The sequence below is a fragment of the Eumetopias jubatus genome, unplaced genomic scaffold (genome assembly GCF_037043125.1).
Source record: "Eumetopias jubatus isolate StellerSeaLion01/CBP00866 unplaced genomic scaffold, mEumJub1_p1.0 scaffold_17, whole genome shotgun sequence".
Classification (NCBI taxonomy): Eukaryota; Metazoa; Chordata; class Mammalia; order Carnivora; family Otariidae; genus Eumetopias; species Eumetopias jubatus.
Window position 1 is genome coordinate 32,882,567 of NW_028274823.1, and position 19,324 is coordinate 32,901,890.

Sequence of the window (19,324 nt, forward strand, 5' to 3'; positions counted from 1 at the left end):
CAGGCCCCCATTTTTTCTCTGTAATTCCTTTCCCTGTGCCTCTTTGGAGTCCTCCTAGAGCTGGAGTCAGTGGTCTGCCATGGCAAGGGCTAGAAATGGCAAGAAAAGTTCTACTGAGGCTCCGGAGGATCCGGGGACCATCCACTGGGCCTCCTTACCCTGGCTGCTCAGTGGGATGGGAGAAGAGCCGGGAGCCTCCCTGGTACAGTCGCTGGAACCACTCTGCCATGTGAACCTGTGCCTGGTTGATCTCCTCCCTAGCTGAGCGAACTGTATTTAACCTCTAATGTCAGTTTATGTGATGGACGCTAAGCTTCTCATACTCTAAATGTGTTTTGGAGAAAAGAGGGTCAGATATTCTCCTTGGCTGTCCATAATTCAGATCTATTTTATTCTTCAAGATCCTAAGCTCCTTGAGACCTGTTATATCCATTTTTATCCTGCCTGCGGAGCCAAGAACAGTGCCTACACCCTGGCATTCAAAGGCAGTGAGGTAGCATGGAATTGGAGTCCAGAGCATACCCTTGGAAGTCAGCCTGCAGGGTTCAACTCCTGGCTCTATTATTTGCTATCTGACGTTGGGCAAATGACTTATTTTCACTAGGCCTCAGCTTCCTCATAAGGTTTTTGAGAGAAGCTGCATGAGGGCAAAACTCTGAAAATATTGCCTGGCATGTAGTAAAGCACCAGGTAAATGCTTTTCAACAAGAAAGTCAAAGTTAGAGCCACAGATAATCCCAGACGTGATCTGTTATCTTACAGATCTTGAGACTGAGGCCCCGAGATGTTAGCTGTCCTGCCCAATCTCCGACTTGTTAGGAGCAGAGCCTGCATAGGAATTTTGGTCTGTGTGACTCCTAGTCCAGTGCTCTTCCTACTATACCATCCACATGTTGATTCACAGAAATCCTGAGAAGCAACATGGTATGAATTGCAGGTGCCTCCTGGGTTATTCTAAAGTCCTAAAAATGCTCCTTACCAAAGACAGACATGGTTCAGATGTACCATGGCTCTGCCTCAGTGGGACTTCCCTTTATGCTTTGAGAATGGATTTTTTTAAAAAAGAGGAGTTGAAAGTGGATGGACACGAGATAAGTGTAATAACTGTTCAAGGCCAGGTAAACAGGACCGGGGAGCCCAAGGGCAAGGAAGGCAGGCACGGGATAGTGGTGGACAGGGTGGGGCTGGCCGGCTGAGATTTAAGCTTGTGCCTTCTGCTTCCCACTTGCCATTGCAGAGAACCCTGCTGACGAAGAGGAGCAGTGGTCCGAAGACTTCGTAAGTATTTGCTCCTGGGACCAGCAGGGTGTTGTTTCCACCAGGGTCTACGGGAGGCCTTTGCAAGGGCTTGTTTCTGAAGGACGTGCTGCTGGTCAGCTGCACATCACATCGGGGAGATGGCTGGGCTGGAGGGGCCACCTACAGACAGACAAGGCAGCAAGAACCCCACAGTGGCTGACTTGACCTGGGCCCAGTATGTACCAGGCTAAGTGCTTCATCCACATCACCCCACTGCACCTCTGTGTAGGCATTCCTATCCCCATCTTCAGTGCTGTTGTTCAGAGTATTCACCAGCACAGCCCAAACAAATGTGAAATGTTTTTAAATACTTCCGTATCAGTTGACAAAGGCCTCTTGCCCTGAATTCCCCAGTGCCCCATCACTGCCTGGGCCTTATCTAGGAGCCCTAAACAAACCAACCCCAAAGAGTGAATGCCTGGCACATCAGGGGGCCTCTGGGCCACTCTTAGGTCAGCACCTGAGCCACGCTAGTTGTCAAACATTTTGAGTATCAGCCCTGCTCATTTTACTGGTAAAGAAACCAAGGCATGGAGAGTTTAAGTGACTTGCAGTTTCAAAATTCAAACCCAAGCCCTCAGATCTCAAAACCAGGCTTTTAAACTCCACGGTGCTTGCTGTGACCAAGAGGACCGTAGCAGATGCTGGGGACCATAGAGTGAGCGAGGGACCCAGCCATGAGGACATGGAGGGTGATGTGTCAGAGTCGACCGTCACCCCCTTCAAGGTGGCTCTGCAGCCCACAGAGCCCCCGTGGACACTTCTCTCTTGGGTGAAGTCTTGTAGGGACAAGACATCCTAAAAACTTTGTACACAACAATTATTCCTCATTTATATCAAATTCATCCAGAATGTTAGCCTGCTCCGTTCTATGTGTGTTTTATCTGGACAGGATCCAAGAAGGCCATTTTACAGATAAGGAAACCACGGCTAAGAGAATGAAAAGGACTTGCCCATGGCCACTCAGTTACTCAGTGGCCCAGTCGAACGAGAGCCCAGGACTCCCGTCCCCTGAGCCGGAGCCCAGCTCCACACTGGGTACACCACCTGGAGTTTATTCAGAGTATTATGAGCCAGAAGTACCTCCCTTCTCGACTGCAGAGAAAAGATTTGTAGAAAGAGGGGATGAGAAGGCCTCTGTGCAGGTCGCTCGGGTGTGGAGTTCCTCCCAGGGCCTGGCAGCAGCGGATCCCTCAGAAACACTGCAGCGGCGCCCCCTGCTGGCTGCCCGCGACCAGGCACAGCTGAAACAAAGTTGAGAGCTGGTCTGCATCCACAGGGAGGCCACGAAAATTGAGCTCGCTGGCTGAATAAAAAGAGCACATGGTGGGGACTTAGAAAACACAAATAAAATTAGCCTGGAGAGGAGGGGATGGCTTGTGTGCCAAAGCCAAACAACCAAAGTTAAGGTTCCAGCTGTAATAAGGATTGAGTAAACCTTCATTCACAATTATTTTGACCTTCTTGGATTCCCATTGTACACAGAAGGAAATCCAGGCTGTGGCCTTCAGGCCAGATGAGATCCGGCCCCTGCGGACCTGTCCAGCCTTCCTTGCAACTCCTTGCCAGGGCCTTGTCTACCACGGCCCAGGTGCGCAGGTCTGCCCTCAGTCCTACAACAACAGGTCAAGGTCATGCCTGCTCAGTGATTTCAGACTCATGGACCTTGGGCAGGAGAAGGAAGAAGGGAAGAGAGGAGAAACCAAAGAGCGTCCCCATCCTTCCTCACTTGCTCTGCTCCTTCTTGTCCTTCAGGCTTTGGCTTCACTCTCTCCTTCTCGGGAAAGCCTTTTTTGCACCCGAGGTAGAATCCCTCCTCCCATTGCTCTCTGTCTCAGGACCCTGAATATTTCCTCAAGTGCATCTATCATGAGTGATAACTATTTTATGGTTGATTATCTACTTATTATCTGTTATTTACTATTTGGTTACTGTTGGTTTCCCCTGCTAAAATAGAAGTTCTATGCTCAGAGTCAAGCACGATGGCAGGTACATAGTAGGTGCTCAATAAATATTGACTGAATGAATGGACAATTTGAGAAGATTTTTTGCCTGATCACACATTCCCTTCTTCAAAGTTTCCATCCCACTGTCCAACATACTGTGCTTGCTCAAGGATTAAATGAATGAATGAAAGAAATTTTTTTGCCAGAATATAGAATAATTTGAGGGGAGGTTTTTTTTAAACTGTTCCTTCAGAAGTTTGAATAGACTCCTTTCTAATTAAAAGACACTCGATCATTTCACTGCGCTGGAAATAGGAGGGGCTCATAGTACACGTCCCGCAGAAAAGATCTTCCAAATGAAGGGGTAGCTCAGCACTTCTGAGCACCCCTTTCCTCCTCCTCAGTCCCTTCAGAGCTCAGGGCAGCAGCTCAGCTCATTCATTCATTCCAGGCCGGGGCCTGGGCACACTGTCTCAGCCCAGGCCTCATGGGGGTTACAGTCCGGTAGGCAGCCCAGTGTCAGCATCGGGCTGCCAAGAGCAGATGACAGGGAGTCGCTCTTCCTCTACCTTCTCTGCCTCCTCGGCCGGCCTGGTCCTCTCAGTCAGGCTGCTCTGCCCAAGGGGCAGTGAGGACCCCCGTGTCCTCCCCAGGATGCACACTGCTCCCTAGCCTCCAGGTGATCAGGTCTAGGAAGCCCCCTGCGTGCTCCGGCCCGGGCACTTGCGTCTGAGTGCCTATGGCTTCTTTCACTTTCCAGATGGTTATTAAAGGTCACTGATGTCTCCCTGGGATGCCCAACAACAGGGATCAGGTCCTCTCCTTGGCCAGGATGAGGAGGGTCCCAACAGCCTCAGGCTGGGCGGTAGGAAACTTGCCAAGCCTGCTCTCGCCCCCCACTGCCCTTTGGCTCCCACCCCACCTCCCAGGCCGGCTGTTGGAGAACAACAGCTCTGGCTTCTCCAGAACACAGATCACAGACTCGAATTACTCAACTCCTCGTGCCTCAGTTTCTCTGAGGGCTAAAAAAACTCTCATAGCATTGTGGTATGGGACACATGAGGGAGGCAGGGCATAGAAATGTCAGTTGTGATAATAATTATCATTGCCATTATTCTGTTCAGCCAAATTCCGTGTTCACAGGCAGGAAGGATTGCTGAGCCTCCCTACCTGCTGTTATCGAAATGGGAGTGTGGGGAAATCCCCCTACAAGGCTTTCCTCACCTCGCCGCTCCTTGTTCCTTCCTGACTCTTTGGGTTTAGGACAAGGACAAGGACCTCCTTTTCTTCTCTCCCAGGGCTCCTCCGCCACCCCGGGAAAGCTCTCTTTTCAGCTGCCTGTCTCTGTCCGTCTCCTGCTATACACCCCACTCCTCCCCTCTCCCTCATCCCCCACAGACTGAGCAAGGGAGCAGCCCTCACCCCCTCCCGCATCATTCACTGCAAACACACCGCACTCCCGTCCTGTGCTGGCCCTGCTATGGTCCCTGAGGAGACAGCAGCGAAGCCAACACTGGGCTCACGCCTCACCACCCCCATGGCGGTGCGGGACTGCAGGGGAAGGAGGCCCGCCGAAAGGCAGGTGCACCGCGCACTCATTGGCAAGTCCCGTACGGATCATGCAGTGTGTCAGGCAGTGTGGGCAGAGGACCTCTTAAGTCTGGATCAAATATTTCCTGCACGTGAATATATGCACATGTGGAGTACAGCTAAGTGATCTCTGAACAAAATGCATGAGAAGCCAAGAATGGTGCCCCCTGGGAAGGAGACTGTGTTTACATCCTTTTGAACTGTTACTGTGCCAATGTATTTTCAATATACATTGAATATTCAGTATTCGATAATTTCACTAGAGACTTAGATAAAATTTATATTCTGTACATCCCCTCACCCTCTCCTTATTAATCTTTTCCCATAACCCTCAGCATCCATGATAAATGACACCTATTGGTTATTCTATTGTATTGGGTCCTTTTTCTGCCTTCTAAAAAAAAATGTATTTTATCTCCAACTGCTCTTCTTTGCAGACACGCAGAGTTTCAGCCACCCTTCCTGTTAAATGGCCCACATGCTCCCCCAGGATAGTGGTTCAGGTGATAAATTCTGGAGGCAGAAAGGCCTGGCCTCAACCCCAGCTTTGCCTCTCATGGCCGCCCAGCCTTGCTTAGCCACCCCTTCCAAGCCTCGCTCTCTGGTGCCTATGCTGGGGGAGCAGCTCCCGCCTCCTAAAGCCTGAGCTGTTCTGATGACCGAGCCCAGATGGGGCACTGAGCCTGGGGTCTGCACTTGCAGGACAGCGACTACGAACACCCAGACGAGCACTCGGACTCAGAGATGTACGTGCTACCTGCCGAGGAGCCCGGGGACGACAGTTATGAGCCGCCACCTGTGGAGCAGGAGACAAGAACAGTTCACCCAGCCCTGCCCTTCGCCAGGGGCGAGTATATAGGTGAGGCAGCCCCCCGGGACCCTGGGTGCTCAGCCTGCTAGGCAGGGGAAGGGGGACAAGCCGGGCTGGCAGGATGGTGGGCACCTCCCACTCTCACCACCTCCCCACGGGTCATCTGGTCACGCAGAAGCCATGGGGCCCCAAATGGAAAACTTGCCCATTCGAGGGGGAAAGGTACTCTTCCTAAATTGCCAATGCTGAAAACAGATAAAAGGAGCAAACCCTGATGGTGGCTCCCACCCCAACTCCAGATAGTCCCATGAGAAATCAACCCCGAGGATAGTCCCTGCTTCTTTTTGGTCTTCCTGCACACAAGGCTCTGGAATTTCTCTTGAGATGTCTGTACAGAACAAGGATGATCTTCAACCCTCCCTGTATCTGCTAATGCCCCTCCCTCCTTCTTGCCCACCCCCTCGCAGGCAGGTCACACTCTGAGTCTAGACTGTGGATTTTCAGCTTGGGGAGCCCATGGGTTACCCCTTGGTGGGGACTGTGTTGGTGAGGATGAGGGTGAGGAGCCTTTGTCTGCTCTAAGTCTGGAATTAGCTGTACGTTAAATGGGCACAGCTCAGATGTAGCCTCCAGGCCCGATGTGGTTTTTAATGTCTCCCGAAAATAAGGCTGTGTTCCAGGTAACTAAGTTCAGCAGAGGTGGGGTGGGGGGAGCGTGTTGGTGATGATCACGGTGATGCTAACATTTGTACAGTGTCCCTGCGTGTAAAGGGCTCCGTGTCCATTGTCATTGCCGTTACCTGCCTCCTCACAGGGCGCTGGGCATAGCCCCTTGCTTCATGCCACAATTAACCTATTGGGCACCTACTATGTGCCAGAGCTACTCTGAGCCCTGAGCATTCAGCAGCAAGCAAGACAGACATACTCCCAGAGTTTTTGTAGTTAACAGTGTAGTGCTTTTCAGTCGTGGCCTACTTCACCCTCTCAAGAATCTTATGGAAGAGGGGCACCTGGGTGTCTCAGTCGTTAAGCGTCTGCTTTCGGCTCAGCTCATGATCTCAGGGTCCTGGGATCAAGCCCAGCAAGGGGCTCCCTGCTCGGTGGGAAGCCTGCTTCTCCCTCCCACTCCCCCTACTTGTGTTCCCTCTCTCGCTGTCTCTCTGTCAAATAAATAAATAAAATCTTAAAAAAATAAAAAAATAAAAAATAAATAAAAATGAGGAATGTGAGTCCTGGAGAGGTTGAATCATGAATAACAAGTGCAGCCAATGAGAGGCAGAGCAGGGGACCCAACTCAGGGCCATTTGACTTTGGAGCCTGCACTCATTCCCTGACACATGCTGAGGACACAGTCGCCAACAAGGGGTAACCCACGGGCTCTCCATGATTTTGAGGGAAATCATCGAGGGGAAGAACATGTAGGTTCACTCAGATCAGTAGCTGCAACTCTGAAGACACCTTAGAATAACCTGGGAAACTTTTGGGAAACCTGTTATGCCGGGACAGTCCCCACAAGTTCAAGCTAGTATGTCTAGGGTGGGGCCTGGGCCTTGGCATTTTCTTGAAGTTCCTCAGGGGGTTGGGGCGCCTGGGTGGGTCAGTCATTAAGCGTCTGCCTTCGGCTCAGGTCATGATCTCAGGGTCCTGGGATCGAGCCCCACATCGGGCTCCCTGCTCCGCGGGAAGCCTGCCTCTCCCTCTCCCACTCCCCCTGCTTGTGTTCCCTCTCTCGCTGTGTCTCTCTCTGTCAAATAAATAAATAAAATCTTTAAAAGAAAAATTTTTAAATTAAAAAAAAATTTCCCCAGGGGGTTCTTATGTGAAAGCAGGATTGAGAATCACTGCCCTTAAGTGTTCATAGCGCAAAGTGAACCTTCGAGGAGCACACCCCTTTTAGGCCTCTCTGCTGCCAAGGCCATCCATCCACTCTGTTCGGCAGAGTGCTGGGCTGATTTCCCTATCCTTATACACTTCTTTGCTTGTCTGCTCCATCTGCCTTGCTCTCCAGAGTCCCTGGATCTCCATCACTCCCCTGGGAGGATGTTTTTGATGACATTCTTTTGGTTTTTATAATGTAAGTCAATGGGCAGTTGATTTTTTGCCCAAATGTCATTTTACACTTTATGCCCGGATTAATCATTTGGGATACTTCGGCTCAGGGAATGATCCAGAGCCCCTTTCATCTTACACTTTGTTGTTCCTTTCAAGACAATCGGTCAAGCCAGAGGCAGTCTCCGCCCTTCAGCAAGACACTTCCCAGTAAGCCTGACTGGCCTTCGGCAAAAGCAAAAGCCAGGCTGACCTCCACTCTGCCGACCCTGACTTCTCTTCAGAAACCTCAAGTCCCACCCAAACCCAAAGAACTGGAGGATGAGGTAACGTAAATCTGTCCCAAAGGCTTCCCAGTCCAAGTGGAAAGCAGGATGCACGGAGGAGGGGGAAGGAGGGAAGGAGAAAGGGGGAGGGGAGAGGGGGGTGGGGGCCGGGATGGTCTGGCGTCCTCCTCCGTGCCCCTCTCTCCCAGCCAGCACTAACCACCCACCCCTCTAACTCCCCACTGGTAAACCAAAGGGAGGTTTTTCTCTCAAAAAATGGTATATGTGGCCTTCTTTTCAGCATTTTCATTTCCAGAGCGCATGGGTAATACCAGCACTGGATCTGTGGCCCCTCTTACTAGCCTACAGACCTCTCTTCTTGGTTTCCTGTGAAACTTCTCCTTCCTCCGTAAGAGATTTCCCTATCCGTATACTGCTTTGCTTATCTGCTCCATCTGCCTTGCTTTCTTTCCTCCACCTTTTCTCTCCACTTCTCCCCATTTCTCCTGTGAGACGCAGAAGTGTGCGGTGGGACACATATGGAGACCCCTGGTGGTAGGGAGGCCTCTGCACAGCCTGTGGAGGAGGCGGCACCTCACTTCCCTTTGGCACCTCTTGCTTCTCACTCCCTTTTCCCTCAGCCCCTGCTATCCAGCCTTGACCCACCTTGACAGACTGTCCAGGGCTCTACTCTGGGTTTATCTCAGCATCTCCCGTCTGTCAGCACCCAGGTTTTATGAGTCTTATTCCCTATGGAATAGCTCCTGTTTGAAAAGGTGCTGATAAACTCATTCAGACTGTTGTAGGAATGACTGATAAGGCCTAATACCTAATACCTCCCAGAGGTACTTGTATTTTAAATAAGGACAAAGGCAAGCCCTCAAACTTAGCCATTAGAACAACCTTACAAGTATAACAGTCTTAGAAGCAAAATAACAATAGAGCGCCTGGGTGGCTCAGATGGTTAAGCGTCTGCCTTTGGCTCAGGTCATGATCCTGGGGTCCTGGGATCGAGTCCCGCATCGGGCTCCCTGCTCCCTGGGAGCCTGCTTCTCCCTCTGCTTCTCTCTCTCTCTCTCTCTCTCCTCTGTCTCTCATGAATAAATAAAATCTTTAAAAATAAAAAAATAAAACCTGTCCAAATTAAAATAAAAAAAAAAAAGAAGCAAAATAACAATAAAGGCAACTCTTAACCATCCCTGGACATAATCTTACAGCAGCTTTTGAAGAAATAACTTGTGTTTTTTGGTTTTTTTTTTAAGATTTTGTTTATCTGTGTGAGAGAGAGCACGAGCAGGGGAGGGAGGGGCAGAGGGAGAGGGAGAAGCAGACTCTCCGCTGAGCAGGGAGCCTGACGTGGGGCTCTATCCCAGGACCCCGAGATCATGACCTAAGCTGAAGGCAGATTCTTAACCCACTGAACCACCCAGGCACCCCAGAAATAACTGTTTCTAAATGCCAAAGGTGATAAAACCTAAAGCGTACAAACATGTTGTAAAACGACCTACATTTCCACCTTAATGTAATTTGTAGCCCAGCAGGAGATGGAAAAGAGAAACTTTTTAATAAGATAGAAGCAGCATTTAGGCCCAAAGTCCTGCTTTGACCCTTACTAGCTGTGTGACTTTGGGCAAGCCAGATAACCTCTCTGAGCCTCAGTTTTTAATCTCTTCAGGTTATTTTTAAGGATTTAGTAAGAGAACACATATACAGCACTAAATACAGTGCTTCGCACATGGAAGGATTCCATGTGTCATATGTTCCTTTCTAGCATATTCTAGAGTCTTTACAAAACCCATTTTGTAGTTTCTCTTGAAAACAGGAAGCCTGGCAACCCAGGACCAGTCACAGCCTCAGAGCAGCCAAGCCTCACGGCAACCCTCCAGCTCAGCTGTGAGTCCCTGACCCTTGTCTGAGCTGGTCATAGGCCCCACCACTCCTATGAGGTGTGCACACAGCCTTCTTCTGCACTCATCCCCATGGCTGTTCCTTGCCTGCCTCTGTAAGCTTTTCTGTTTATGACCTCTACTGTAGCGCTAGTTTAAGTCAGAAAGTCCGCTGACAGAGAAAGGATGGTTGGCCAGTCGTCTGTCTGTCTGTCTGTCTGAGAGGCGATGCTGACCTTTTGGGGTGAGAAGGGGCTGGCAGGAAGAAGCTGAGCAGGAGACAGGATACGGAGACTGGCTGTTAGGAGCTCACTGTGAATTCTCTCAGCATTTGGCAAATCTATATGAAGATACAAATTCAGACCCAGAATACAAATGAATATGGTGCGTTATATAAGGCTCTCCATTTCTGTGAATAGCTGAGAGTGGACCCCCGTGGGGAGAGGCAGAGTTTTGCTAATAGCAGCCTTGTGGAGGTGGCTCAGGCAAGTCTGAACCAGTAGGAAAAGGAGAAGTATGGAGGAGGCTGCATTCTGGAATGGGCAGATGGACAGTCAAGATAAAGAAAGAGGTTAAAAAAGAAAAAAATAGGCCAACATTAAGATCTGGCTGAACCATTAGATAGGAAAAGAAGAAGTCAAGCACAAGCATAAATAACTAAAAATATTTAGCTCTGCTGTACAGGTTCCAGGAAAAGTATAGGGGTATAGACTAACTATAGTTGGGGAGGGAGCAAAACCTGGGAGGAAGGAGCATCTGTGCTACAGTGACAAGAGTGGCAGGCACTTGATGAGTGCTAGGAATCAAATGGTGTTCTGAGGACTTTGTATTTATCCCAGTAAGCCCTCCCAAGAACCCTATGAGATGGGTACTATCGTCCCCATTTTACAGATAAGGAAATGGCACAGATGAGGTGCAAAGGGGTTGAAAAACGTATCCAAGGTCACAGAGGCCAGGTTTGGAGGTGAAGAAAGAGATGAGAAATAGCAATTAAGTGAAGAGAGAGTAGAAATAAAATAGAAAGAGACGGGGAAGGCAGGAAGGTCCTAGAATGTAGTGGCTAAGAGTATGGATCCTTGAAATGATTCTTGAATCCCAGACTCTACTACTTTTTAACTGTGAGGACATGAGCAAGCTACTCCGCTTCTCTGTGCCTCGGGTTCTTCAAGTTTCTTCATCTTGATATGGAGCTGAGAGCAGCACCTACCTTACTGGATTGTCATAAGGATGGAGTGAAATAACACATGGAGAGTACTCAGATGAGCACTTGCCAATAAGTGCTCAATAAATGGTTTTTGTTTCTCTAGAATCCATCAGGGCTACCCACCAAGATGGGTTGCAAAAACCACATTTGGGATCTGATTATCTCCTTTGTTTCCTAGCAATATAAACTCACTTCCTCCCCCAATTTATGGTCAATTGATTATTGACAAAGTTACCAAGACCATTCAGTGGGGAGAGAATGGTTTTTAGACCAATTGTGCCAGGATAACTGTATAACCACATGCAAAAACATGAGGACCCCTCTCCCACCAAAGACAAAAACTAGCCAAAAATAGATCCTAGACCTAAATGTAAGAGCTAAAACTATAACATTCTTAGAAGAGAACAAAGGTATAAATCTCTATGACCTTGTGTGTCTTGGATAGGGCACCAAGCATCAACAGAAAAAAGAGTTAAAATGGGCTTCACAATGTCAAACTTTTGTGCTGCAAGTGACACCACCAAGGATTTAAGAAGACAACCTACAGAATGGGAGAAAAAAATTTGCAAACTATATCTGATAAGAGGCTTCTATCTAGAGCATTTAAAGAACTCTTCCAACCTAATGATAAAAAAGACAACCCAAGTAAAAATAGGCAAAGGAGTCAAATAGACTTTTATCTAAAGAAGATATAAAAAGAGCCAAGAAGCACACAGAAAGATGCTCAACATCATCAACCATCAGGAAATGCAAACCAAAACCATAGTTAGACACCACTTCCCATCTCAGGATAGTGACATTCAAAAAGACAGACCATAGCAAGTGTCAGTGAGGACGTGGAGAAATTGGAGCCCTCCTACGCTGCTGGTGGGAATGGAAGAGGGGCCAGGCACTTGGGAACAGCAGTTTGGCCGTTCCTCAAACTTAAACAGAAGCTCCCGTGTGACCCAGCAATTCCACCACGAGGTATATTCCCAAGAGAAATGTACATCTACACAAAAACATGTACCTGAATGTCCCTGGCACCATTATTCATAAAAGCCCCAAAGAGAGAACAACCCAAATGTCCGCCAGCTGATGAACAGACCAACAAAATGTGGTACATTCATAAACCTGGAATATTATTTGGCCATACAAGTGAATGAAGTACCGACCTGCTCCATGGTTGAACTTGAAAATATTATGCTGGAGGAAAGAAGTCACCACATACTATGTGATTCTATTTCTATGCAATGCCCAGAATAGGCAAATCCTAGAGACGGAGAGTAGATTAGTGGTTGACCAGGTCGGGGAAGGGGTAGATGAGAAGTGACTCACAGGTACTGGGCTCCTTTTTGGGGGTGATGAAAATGTTCTACACTTAGATTGCGGTGATGCTTGCACACTCTGGGAGTATACCAAACCCACGAAGTTATACACTTTACATAGGGGAATTTAATGGTGTCTTAATTCGATCTCAATAGAAGTATTTTAAAAACCACTCCTTGTGGGGCGCCTGGGTGGCTCAGTCGTTAAGCGTCTGCCTTCAGCTCAGGTCATGATCCAAGGGCCCTGGGATCGAGCCCCGCATTGGGCTCCCTGCTCAGCGGGGAGGCTGCTTCTCCCTCTTGTGCGCTCTCCCTGCTTGTGCGCTCTCTCTCTGTCTAATAAATAAATAAAATCTTTAAAAAACAACGGCAACAACAACCACTCCTTCCCGGACAGTAAGCCCGGCATGGACAGCTTTCTTCTCATTCACGTCTGTATTTCTTTCAGGTTGATTACGTGGTCCCTGTGGACGATGAAGATGAGAACTACATTCACCCCACAGAAGACAGTTCATTCCCAGCTGAAAAAGGCAAGAGTTTGTAGTTTTGAGCATCTGAAATTGTAGCAGTTGAGGGAGGGGCGCAGGAGACTATTGGGTAGCAAGCAGCAGGGGGCACGCAAAGTCCGGGCCCCCCCTTCTCCCATTTGCCTCCCTGGCGAGGGGTGGGGGGGCAGAGCATCCGTGGAGACCCATCTCAGTCACACCTTTCACGCCCTTCTTCCTCCAGCCCCTCCCGTGCTTTAATACTCCCATCACAAGTTCGGAAAGCATCTAGGTTCTTATTGAACTGTCCTCACTTAGGATGGATTTCTCATAAAACTTAATCCTCACAAAGCCATAGGCCAACATGTTGGCCTCAAAACTATTGCATTGGAACAATGTCCACAGAGGACGGAAGACAGGAGAGAGCGAAAGCCGCTCTGTGTCCTGACTCTTTAAATGTAGTGCTCTCTCAGGTGAAGGGAGACCCTCTGTTGGTAAAGCCCTTCGAGGAATAACAAATGCCATGGTGAGTGATCTCTAAAAGCCATGTACCCTCAGGCCGGGAGCGGAGCAGGGCATGTTCGCTCTGGATCGAGTTGCTGTGGAGACTAGGATCCTATGGAAAGGATGCTTCTTCAAGTAACGTTCCTCATCTCACAAACTCGACTCTGAAGTCGTCATACTCCATTTTTACTCTGCCGTTCTGTAGCAGCCCTCTCCCGGCCTCCCCAGATAGCACCAGCAGCCTCAAGACCCACCTGAATTCCTCAGCCACCCGTCACCATGAAACCATAAATAGGCATTAAATTGCTCCCCACTCCAAAACCCCAGAAAATCCAAGAGAAATGCTGTGTGTTGCATGTGGCAGGAGAGGTGGGAATTTGGTCCCTCCACTATTGGTTCAATATACTTCTCCTGATGAAGAAAACAAAAACTCTTTCATCTCCTGGACCACCAGTTAGGCTGGTGAAATTACAAGCCTGCGTTCACTTTAACAAAATCCCTATCATAAAATAATCTGATTATCCCTTTAACCAAAGACGTTTCTTCTGAGAAGACTTCTTTCGTGGCTTATGTATTTAACAAGTGTCTTTCCCATTCTTTACAAATTCCCTGCTCTGACCCCATCATTCCCACGATGCGTTTTTCCGCAAGTGTGAATCTCCCACAATGAACTATATCTATGATTGTTATATGTATGTATATGTTTGTGTGTTTAAGCTCCCATGGTGAATAGATCCACCAAGCCAAATAACTCCTCAAAGCCAGCCCCTCCTCCAGGGACAGCTTCAGGTAAAGTACACGCATGATTTGGTGTTTGGGTTTTGTGTGTGTGAAATGATTATGTTTGGCGGCTTGGCTTTTCAATCTTTTCCAAGTAAGACAAACAACTCAGACCAAATGTTAAGAAATAATCACTTGTCTTTCCAAATTTCTTAATAAATTGTGACAGAAGGTCTTGTCCTCCTCCATTGTCTGGTGGCCACTATGTTAAGGGACCCTGCCCCCCACCCCCGCCCCCAGACCCCTGGGCCTCTGTTGGCCAAGTCCTGGTTTCCCTCCTACCTCACTTGGCACTTTGCTGGCTCCTCCTCCTTCGCCCCTGCGCTGACTGAGGGTGTCTGCACCGTTTGGCCCTCAGCCCTCCACTCTTCTTTCAGAATAGTGTGGTGGTTAAGAGCTTGAGTTTTGGACCAGACAGAGCTGGGTTGGAGTCTCAGTGCCCCCGGTTGCCAGCTGTACCACTCTGGGCCTCTTCTTTGCCTCTCTACTCTCCAGATTTTCTCTTCTGTACATGGAGATAAGAGTCCCTGCCCTGTGACAGGAGAATTCTGGAATTGTGCATGGGAAAGCTTTCATGCACGCCTGGCACAGCAAATGCTCAGGAAAGAATATTATCTTTCACGTCTTTGGGCTTCATCCATTTTTCTGGTTTCACTTCTCTTGTCTAAGCCCGTAACTTCCTGGTGGCCAGCTTTTGACCTGATTTCTCTTCTGAACCACTTGACATTCCCACGGCCTCACGCTCAATGCATTCATGGCCTCCCTCCGTGTAGGGTGGGCCTAGTCCTCTGTGCCTGTTAGCCTGCGGGCCACATGTCTGAGGGCCTGTGTTCTTTCCAAAGCCTCTGCTATGTCTTTTTCCTAAACCCACACTTCCGTTTTAGTTGTGACCACCCTAGTCCATTACATTGTCACTTCACACCTCCTACCTCCCGTCTTTGAGAGTCCCCTAGCCATACCCTTGCCTCCAGGCTTTCTCCTCTGTCACGAAGATGAGCTTCTGAAAGCCTCCAAGTGTTGCTAGTTCTATTCCACGTCAAAGTTAGTTTTTACCATGTCACCCGTACCCAAACCATGCACACCCCATGGTTCCTAGTTGTCTGCTGTACAGATTGGCAGCCCCAAGGCCAAGGCCTGTGATGCTGGGTGGTGCCCACACCCCACCCTATTCCAGCACAGAGAGGGGCAGGGGCCTCCCCTCCAGCCTTCCCTCCTTCTTCCCCCAACTAGGCCCATATCTATCACACACACACACACACACACACACACACACACACACACACACACACTCCCTTCCCTCCCAGCACTGAAGGCTGAACACAGATATTGGGAGACTGAGCTCTGCTTCGAGGGACATGATCCTTGAGAGAAAATGAAAGAAAATTATTTTCTTTACAGGGCACAGACTCATTTGGTGAGCATTGTTCACCTTCCTCACAAGTTCTTGTCTTCTTTATTCTCTCCCCCAAAGCCCACCGGCTCCTTATGTGTGGGGGGAAGGGGTCAGAGCCACCTCTTCCAGCTCATCTTAACTTCTGGGAACACATGTCAACACAACAACCTGAAAGGTCATGGCAAGGTGGCTTTGGTCCCAGCTGGAGTGATGACGCCTGACTCCTGATAACTTGGGAGAAGGGTTGTTATGACCAGAACAGAAAACCTTTCCCCGAAACCCACATGAAGGCCTAAGCCCTCCTTTAGAATGATAGCTTAATAATCTCTGGTGTTTGCCTTTTAAAGTGTTCTTCTTACTTTATAAGGACCTCTTCTTCGTAAAACACCCCCGCTATTCCAATCAGCCTGTTCATCACGGGTTGTGCCTTGTGGTCTTTGTTTATATTCTCACTTTTATGACACCAAACCCTGACCATCCTCGGGGCCCAGCTTGAAGTCTCCCCTCTAAGAAACCTCCTATGTTTTCTGTAGCCCTCAGAGAGCTCTCCTTTGCTCTAAGCCTCATCCCACACCTATTCTCTGATTATGCTGGGTCTCAGTCTAATCTCCTTACGTACATTGCAAGCTCCTTGAAGATGTTGCCTTAGATCTCACGTGTTCAGGAGGCCTTTCCTGACCTCACATAGGGGCGGATCCCTTTGGTGCCCCTGTAGTACCCTGCACTGCCCCTTCAATCTCCCCTGAGATCTCTGCCTGTCGTTCCTATAAGACCTCAGCTCCACGTCTTGCTCATAGCTGTGTTTCCAGGGCCTAGACAGGACTTGGATCAGAGTAGGTGCTGAAATGGTGGTTTAGTCAGTTGGTTGAGAGTGAATGAGTCCCCCAGTACCGGCTGTATTTAAGGAATCACGTGGCACCATCATGAGGGCTAATGGTCCAATGACCATTGGATTTATTATTCGTTGATTTTCTATTAATCTAGCAAAGCTATATTTTAATACTGGAGGCATCAGAAGAAACCAGACCTGAACAAGAAAATAATTTCCTGGTTATGTGATTGTTGGGTACAGATGGGAGGAAGTACAGGAGAGGGAGGAAGTGAGATAATTTGGAAGGGACGAACCTGAACAGTTAGAACGATTTTCTGAATGTGCAGTTTTCAGAGATGATTTTGATAAAAGGAATCATCAGACTACTTGCCTGTGTCTTTGTATAACCATCTACTAGCCTTTAAAGACTCAGATAGTGCCTGGATAGGCATCATGAAAGTGCTAAGGCTTCCGATCCGTGTTTCTGTCAGAGCAGTGCACCCTGGCACTGGCCGCTGGTTAATGGATGTTGCTTTTGGCTCTTTGATGGCTCCTAAGGTGCTTGCCGAGTACTACACAGTGGATTAGGTGCAGGGGCGGCCTCCACCTGTGCTCTGCGCTCCGTGCTCCACATGGAGAAGCGCAGTTTCGGGACCGCACAGACTCCAAAGCCGTAGGGCTTGGCTCTGACCTGCGCTAGGTGCCAGGCTCCAAACAGGCTGAGCAATCTCTACGTTTCTTAGTCTCCTCCTCTGAAAACATGGAGAAAAAAGTGGCACCTGCTCCTTGGAAGGGAGGGGATTAAGTTGAGTAAACATATAAGAATCCCACTCCTAAAGTGATAGCTCTTGTGCCGTTATTCCGAATCCTTTGTTTTGCGTGCCTTGATTCATGACCAGTCTGGCGGAGGGCCCTAGACACATCTCAAGGGACAGTTGTGTCTTCCTTTCTGCCTAGAGTTTTACCCTAACTCAGGGTGTCTCGACCTCCGCACAACTGGCATTTGGGGCTCGATAATTCTTTGTTGTCCCCTCTGTCCTGTGCACTGTGCGATGTTTAGCAGCATCCTTGGGTGCTTCTGCCCACTAGGTGCCAATACCAACCCCTCTCCAGTAGCGATAAGCAGAGATGGCTCTAGACATCGCCAAATGACCCCCAGGGTGGCAGGGGGGAGGGTGGTACAAAATACTCCCAGTTAAGAACCACTGGTCTAAACAAACTGAAAGACTGAAGTGTTTTGGTGATTTATCTCTAAATGTGATTTGGAAGTAAGCTGTGCAGCCCCTGGCTGATTTATTTGTAGCTTTTGTCAGAAGAGGTAGACAGGGCATGCATTTCTGAACTTCCTCTAAGTAGGTAGCCCTTAGAAAGTGTTCTCTCTCCTTATTTCCTAAAACAGAGGAAGAGTTTGGGAATTTACAATTCCCTGCCAACATGCAAGTTGAATTTTACCTATAAGCCAAATTGTTCTGAAGCTGTTAAATTAAATCTCTTTATTTGGTAAGAGCTCACACGGTACCTGAGATCAGGTAAGGGACGCCCCAGCTGGTGCGCAAGCCCCAATAATAATAGAGTTTCTAGAACAGCTAGAAGAGAGTGAAATCCCAAGGGCTTACTACGCCAACATTGAGATTGTTAAGGATAAGGAAACTTAACCAACATTGTATGTAAAACTGAAGAGAGGGTGATGCATAAAATCCATGTGGTAGAAGGAAAAATGAGTAGGTCGTTTTCCTAGTTGAGAAACTTTGGTAAGCACCAGTTGTGCGAACATTAACATCATTTTTTGCTCGATACAATTAAAACAAAGCTGATTTTTCTTTTATTATTCTTTTGGACACATCTCTCTTTATCACATTTCCAATTTCTCCTTTGGAGAATTCCAGCCAAGAATTTGGCTTTGCCAGAAAGCAAGGATCCTGGTCACGAAGAAGGGACCAGGTTGTCCTACCTCAGCCGTGCCCCTGGGTCTGACTTCAGGCCCAGAGCAGCAGAGAGGGTCACCCCGGCCTATGAGATAAGAGAGTCATTCCCCGTCTTCCCATGGGCATCCACAAAAGCCCGCCTCTCTTTCACTAATCTTTCCCCATATAAGGGAGAAACAGCAAGTGAGTCTGACCTGCCAAATCAGACCCCAGAGTAACATTAGGAGGCATTGGCTGGAGAGGAAAATGTCCACCTGGCTTTAAACTCAGCTAGCCTTGCTGTTCAACCCCAGCCCTGCCACTTAACCTCTCTGAGCCTCCGTTTGCTCCACATGATGTGATGTGAGGCTTGGTGATGGCACATTTAAAGTACCCGGCATAGAAGCCCAGCACCTGGAGACACTGTGATGGTTGATAACAAGATGCTAAAACAAAAATAGCGATAATCACATTTACCGAGATCCTTTATGAGTTATAATTTACATATCATAAAGCTCACTCGTTTTACATGTATAATGCAGTATTTTTTATAAATCATTACATTTACAGAGTTTTTTTTCACCATCACTGCAATCCAGTTTTAGAAAATTTCCAAATCCAAAAGATCCTTTATGCCTGTTTTTGGTGAATGTTCTTCCCACCCCCAGCCCTAGGCAACCGCTGATCTGCTTCCTGTTGTTATAGATCTGCCTTTTCTGGACAGCTCATATAGACGGAGGCATACAGTATAAAGCCTTCTCCATCTGGCTCTTTTCATTTCTAACCTCAAATACTTTCAGTCCCTTTCCAGCAATATTAGTTTATATTTGGCTAATTCTTTACATTTTCAAAGTTCTCCTATTGTCTTGCAACAATAACTCTGAGTTAGGTAAGTAGGTGGTTGTGTCCCCATTTCACAGAGGGGAACACTGAAGCACAGTGGCTTATAAGAGACCACCAGCCAGTCTGGTGGCAAAGAAGTAACTAGAACTCCATCTTCCTGATGAGAGAGACCATGGGTTTTCCACCGGTGCTTGGATTACCACCACAGAGGGAGCAGCATGCCCCTCCCTCTGATCGCAGAAGTGA

The 19,324-nt window shown here is 48.3% G+C and overlaps 1 protein-coding gene across 6 annotated transcripts in view; it reads left to right on the plus strand.

The window, feature by feature from the left end:
* Positions 1-19,324, plus strand: part of BLNK (B cell linker) — a 73,560-nt gene that overhangs the window by 36,022 nt on the left and 18,214 nt on the right. For 2 of the 6 annotated variants that reach the window (XM_028098801.2, XM_028098804.2), the window contains 6 exons: positions 1,238-1,278; positions 5,273-5,338; positions 5,538-5,694; positions 7,855-8,021; positions 12,807-12,888; positions 14,065-14,136. In XM_028098801.2, coding sequence (XP_027954602.1) covers positions 1,238-1,278; positions 5,273-5,338; positions 5,538-5,694; positions 7,855-8,021; positions 12,807-12,888; positions 14,065-14,136 — 585 coding nt within the window. The remainder of the gene's footprint in view (positions 1-1,237; positions 1,279-5,272; positions 5,339-5,537; positions 5,695-7,854; positions 8,022-12,806; positions 12,889-14,064; positions 14,137-19,324) is intronic. The other 4 variants (XM_028098802.2, XM_028098805.2, XM_028098803.2 and 1 more) reach the window with 3 other exon arrangements.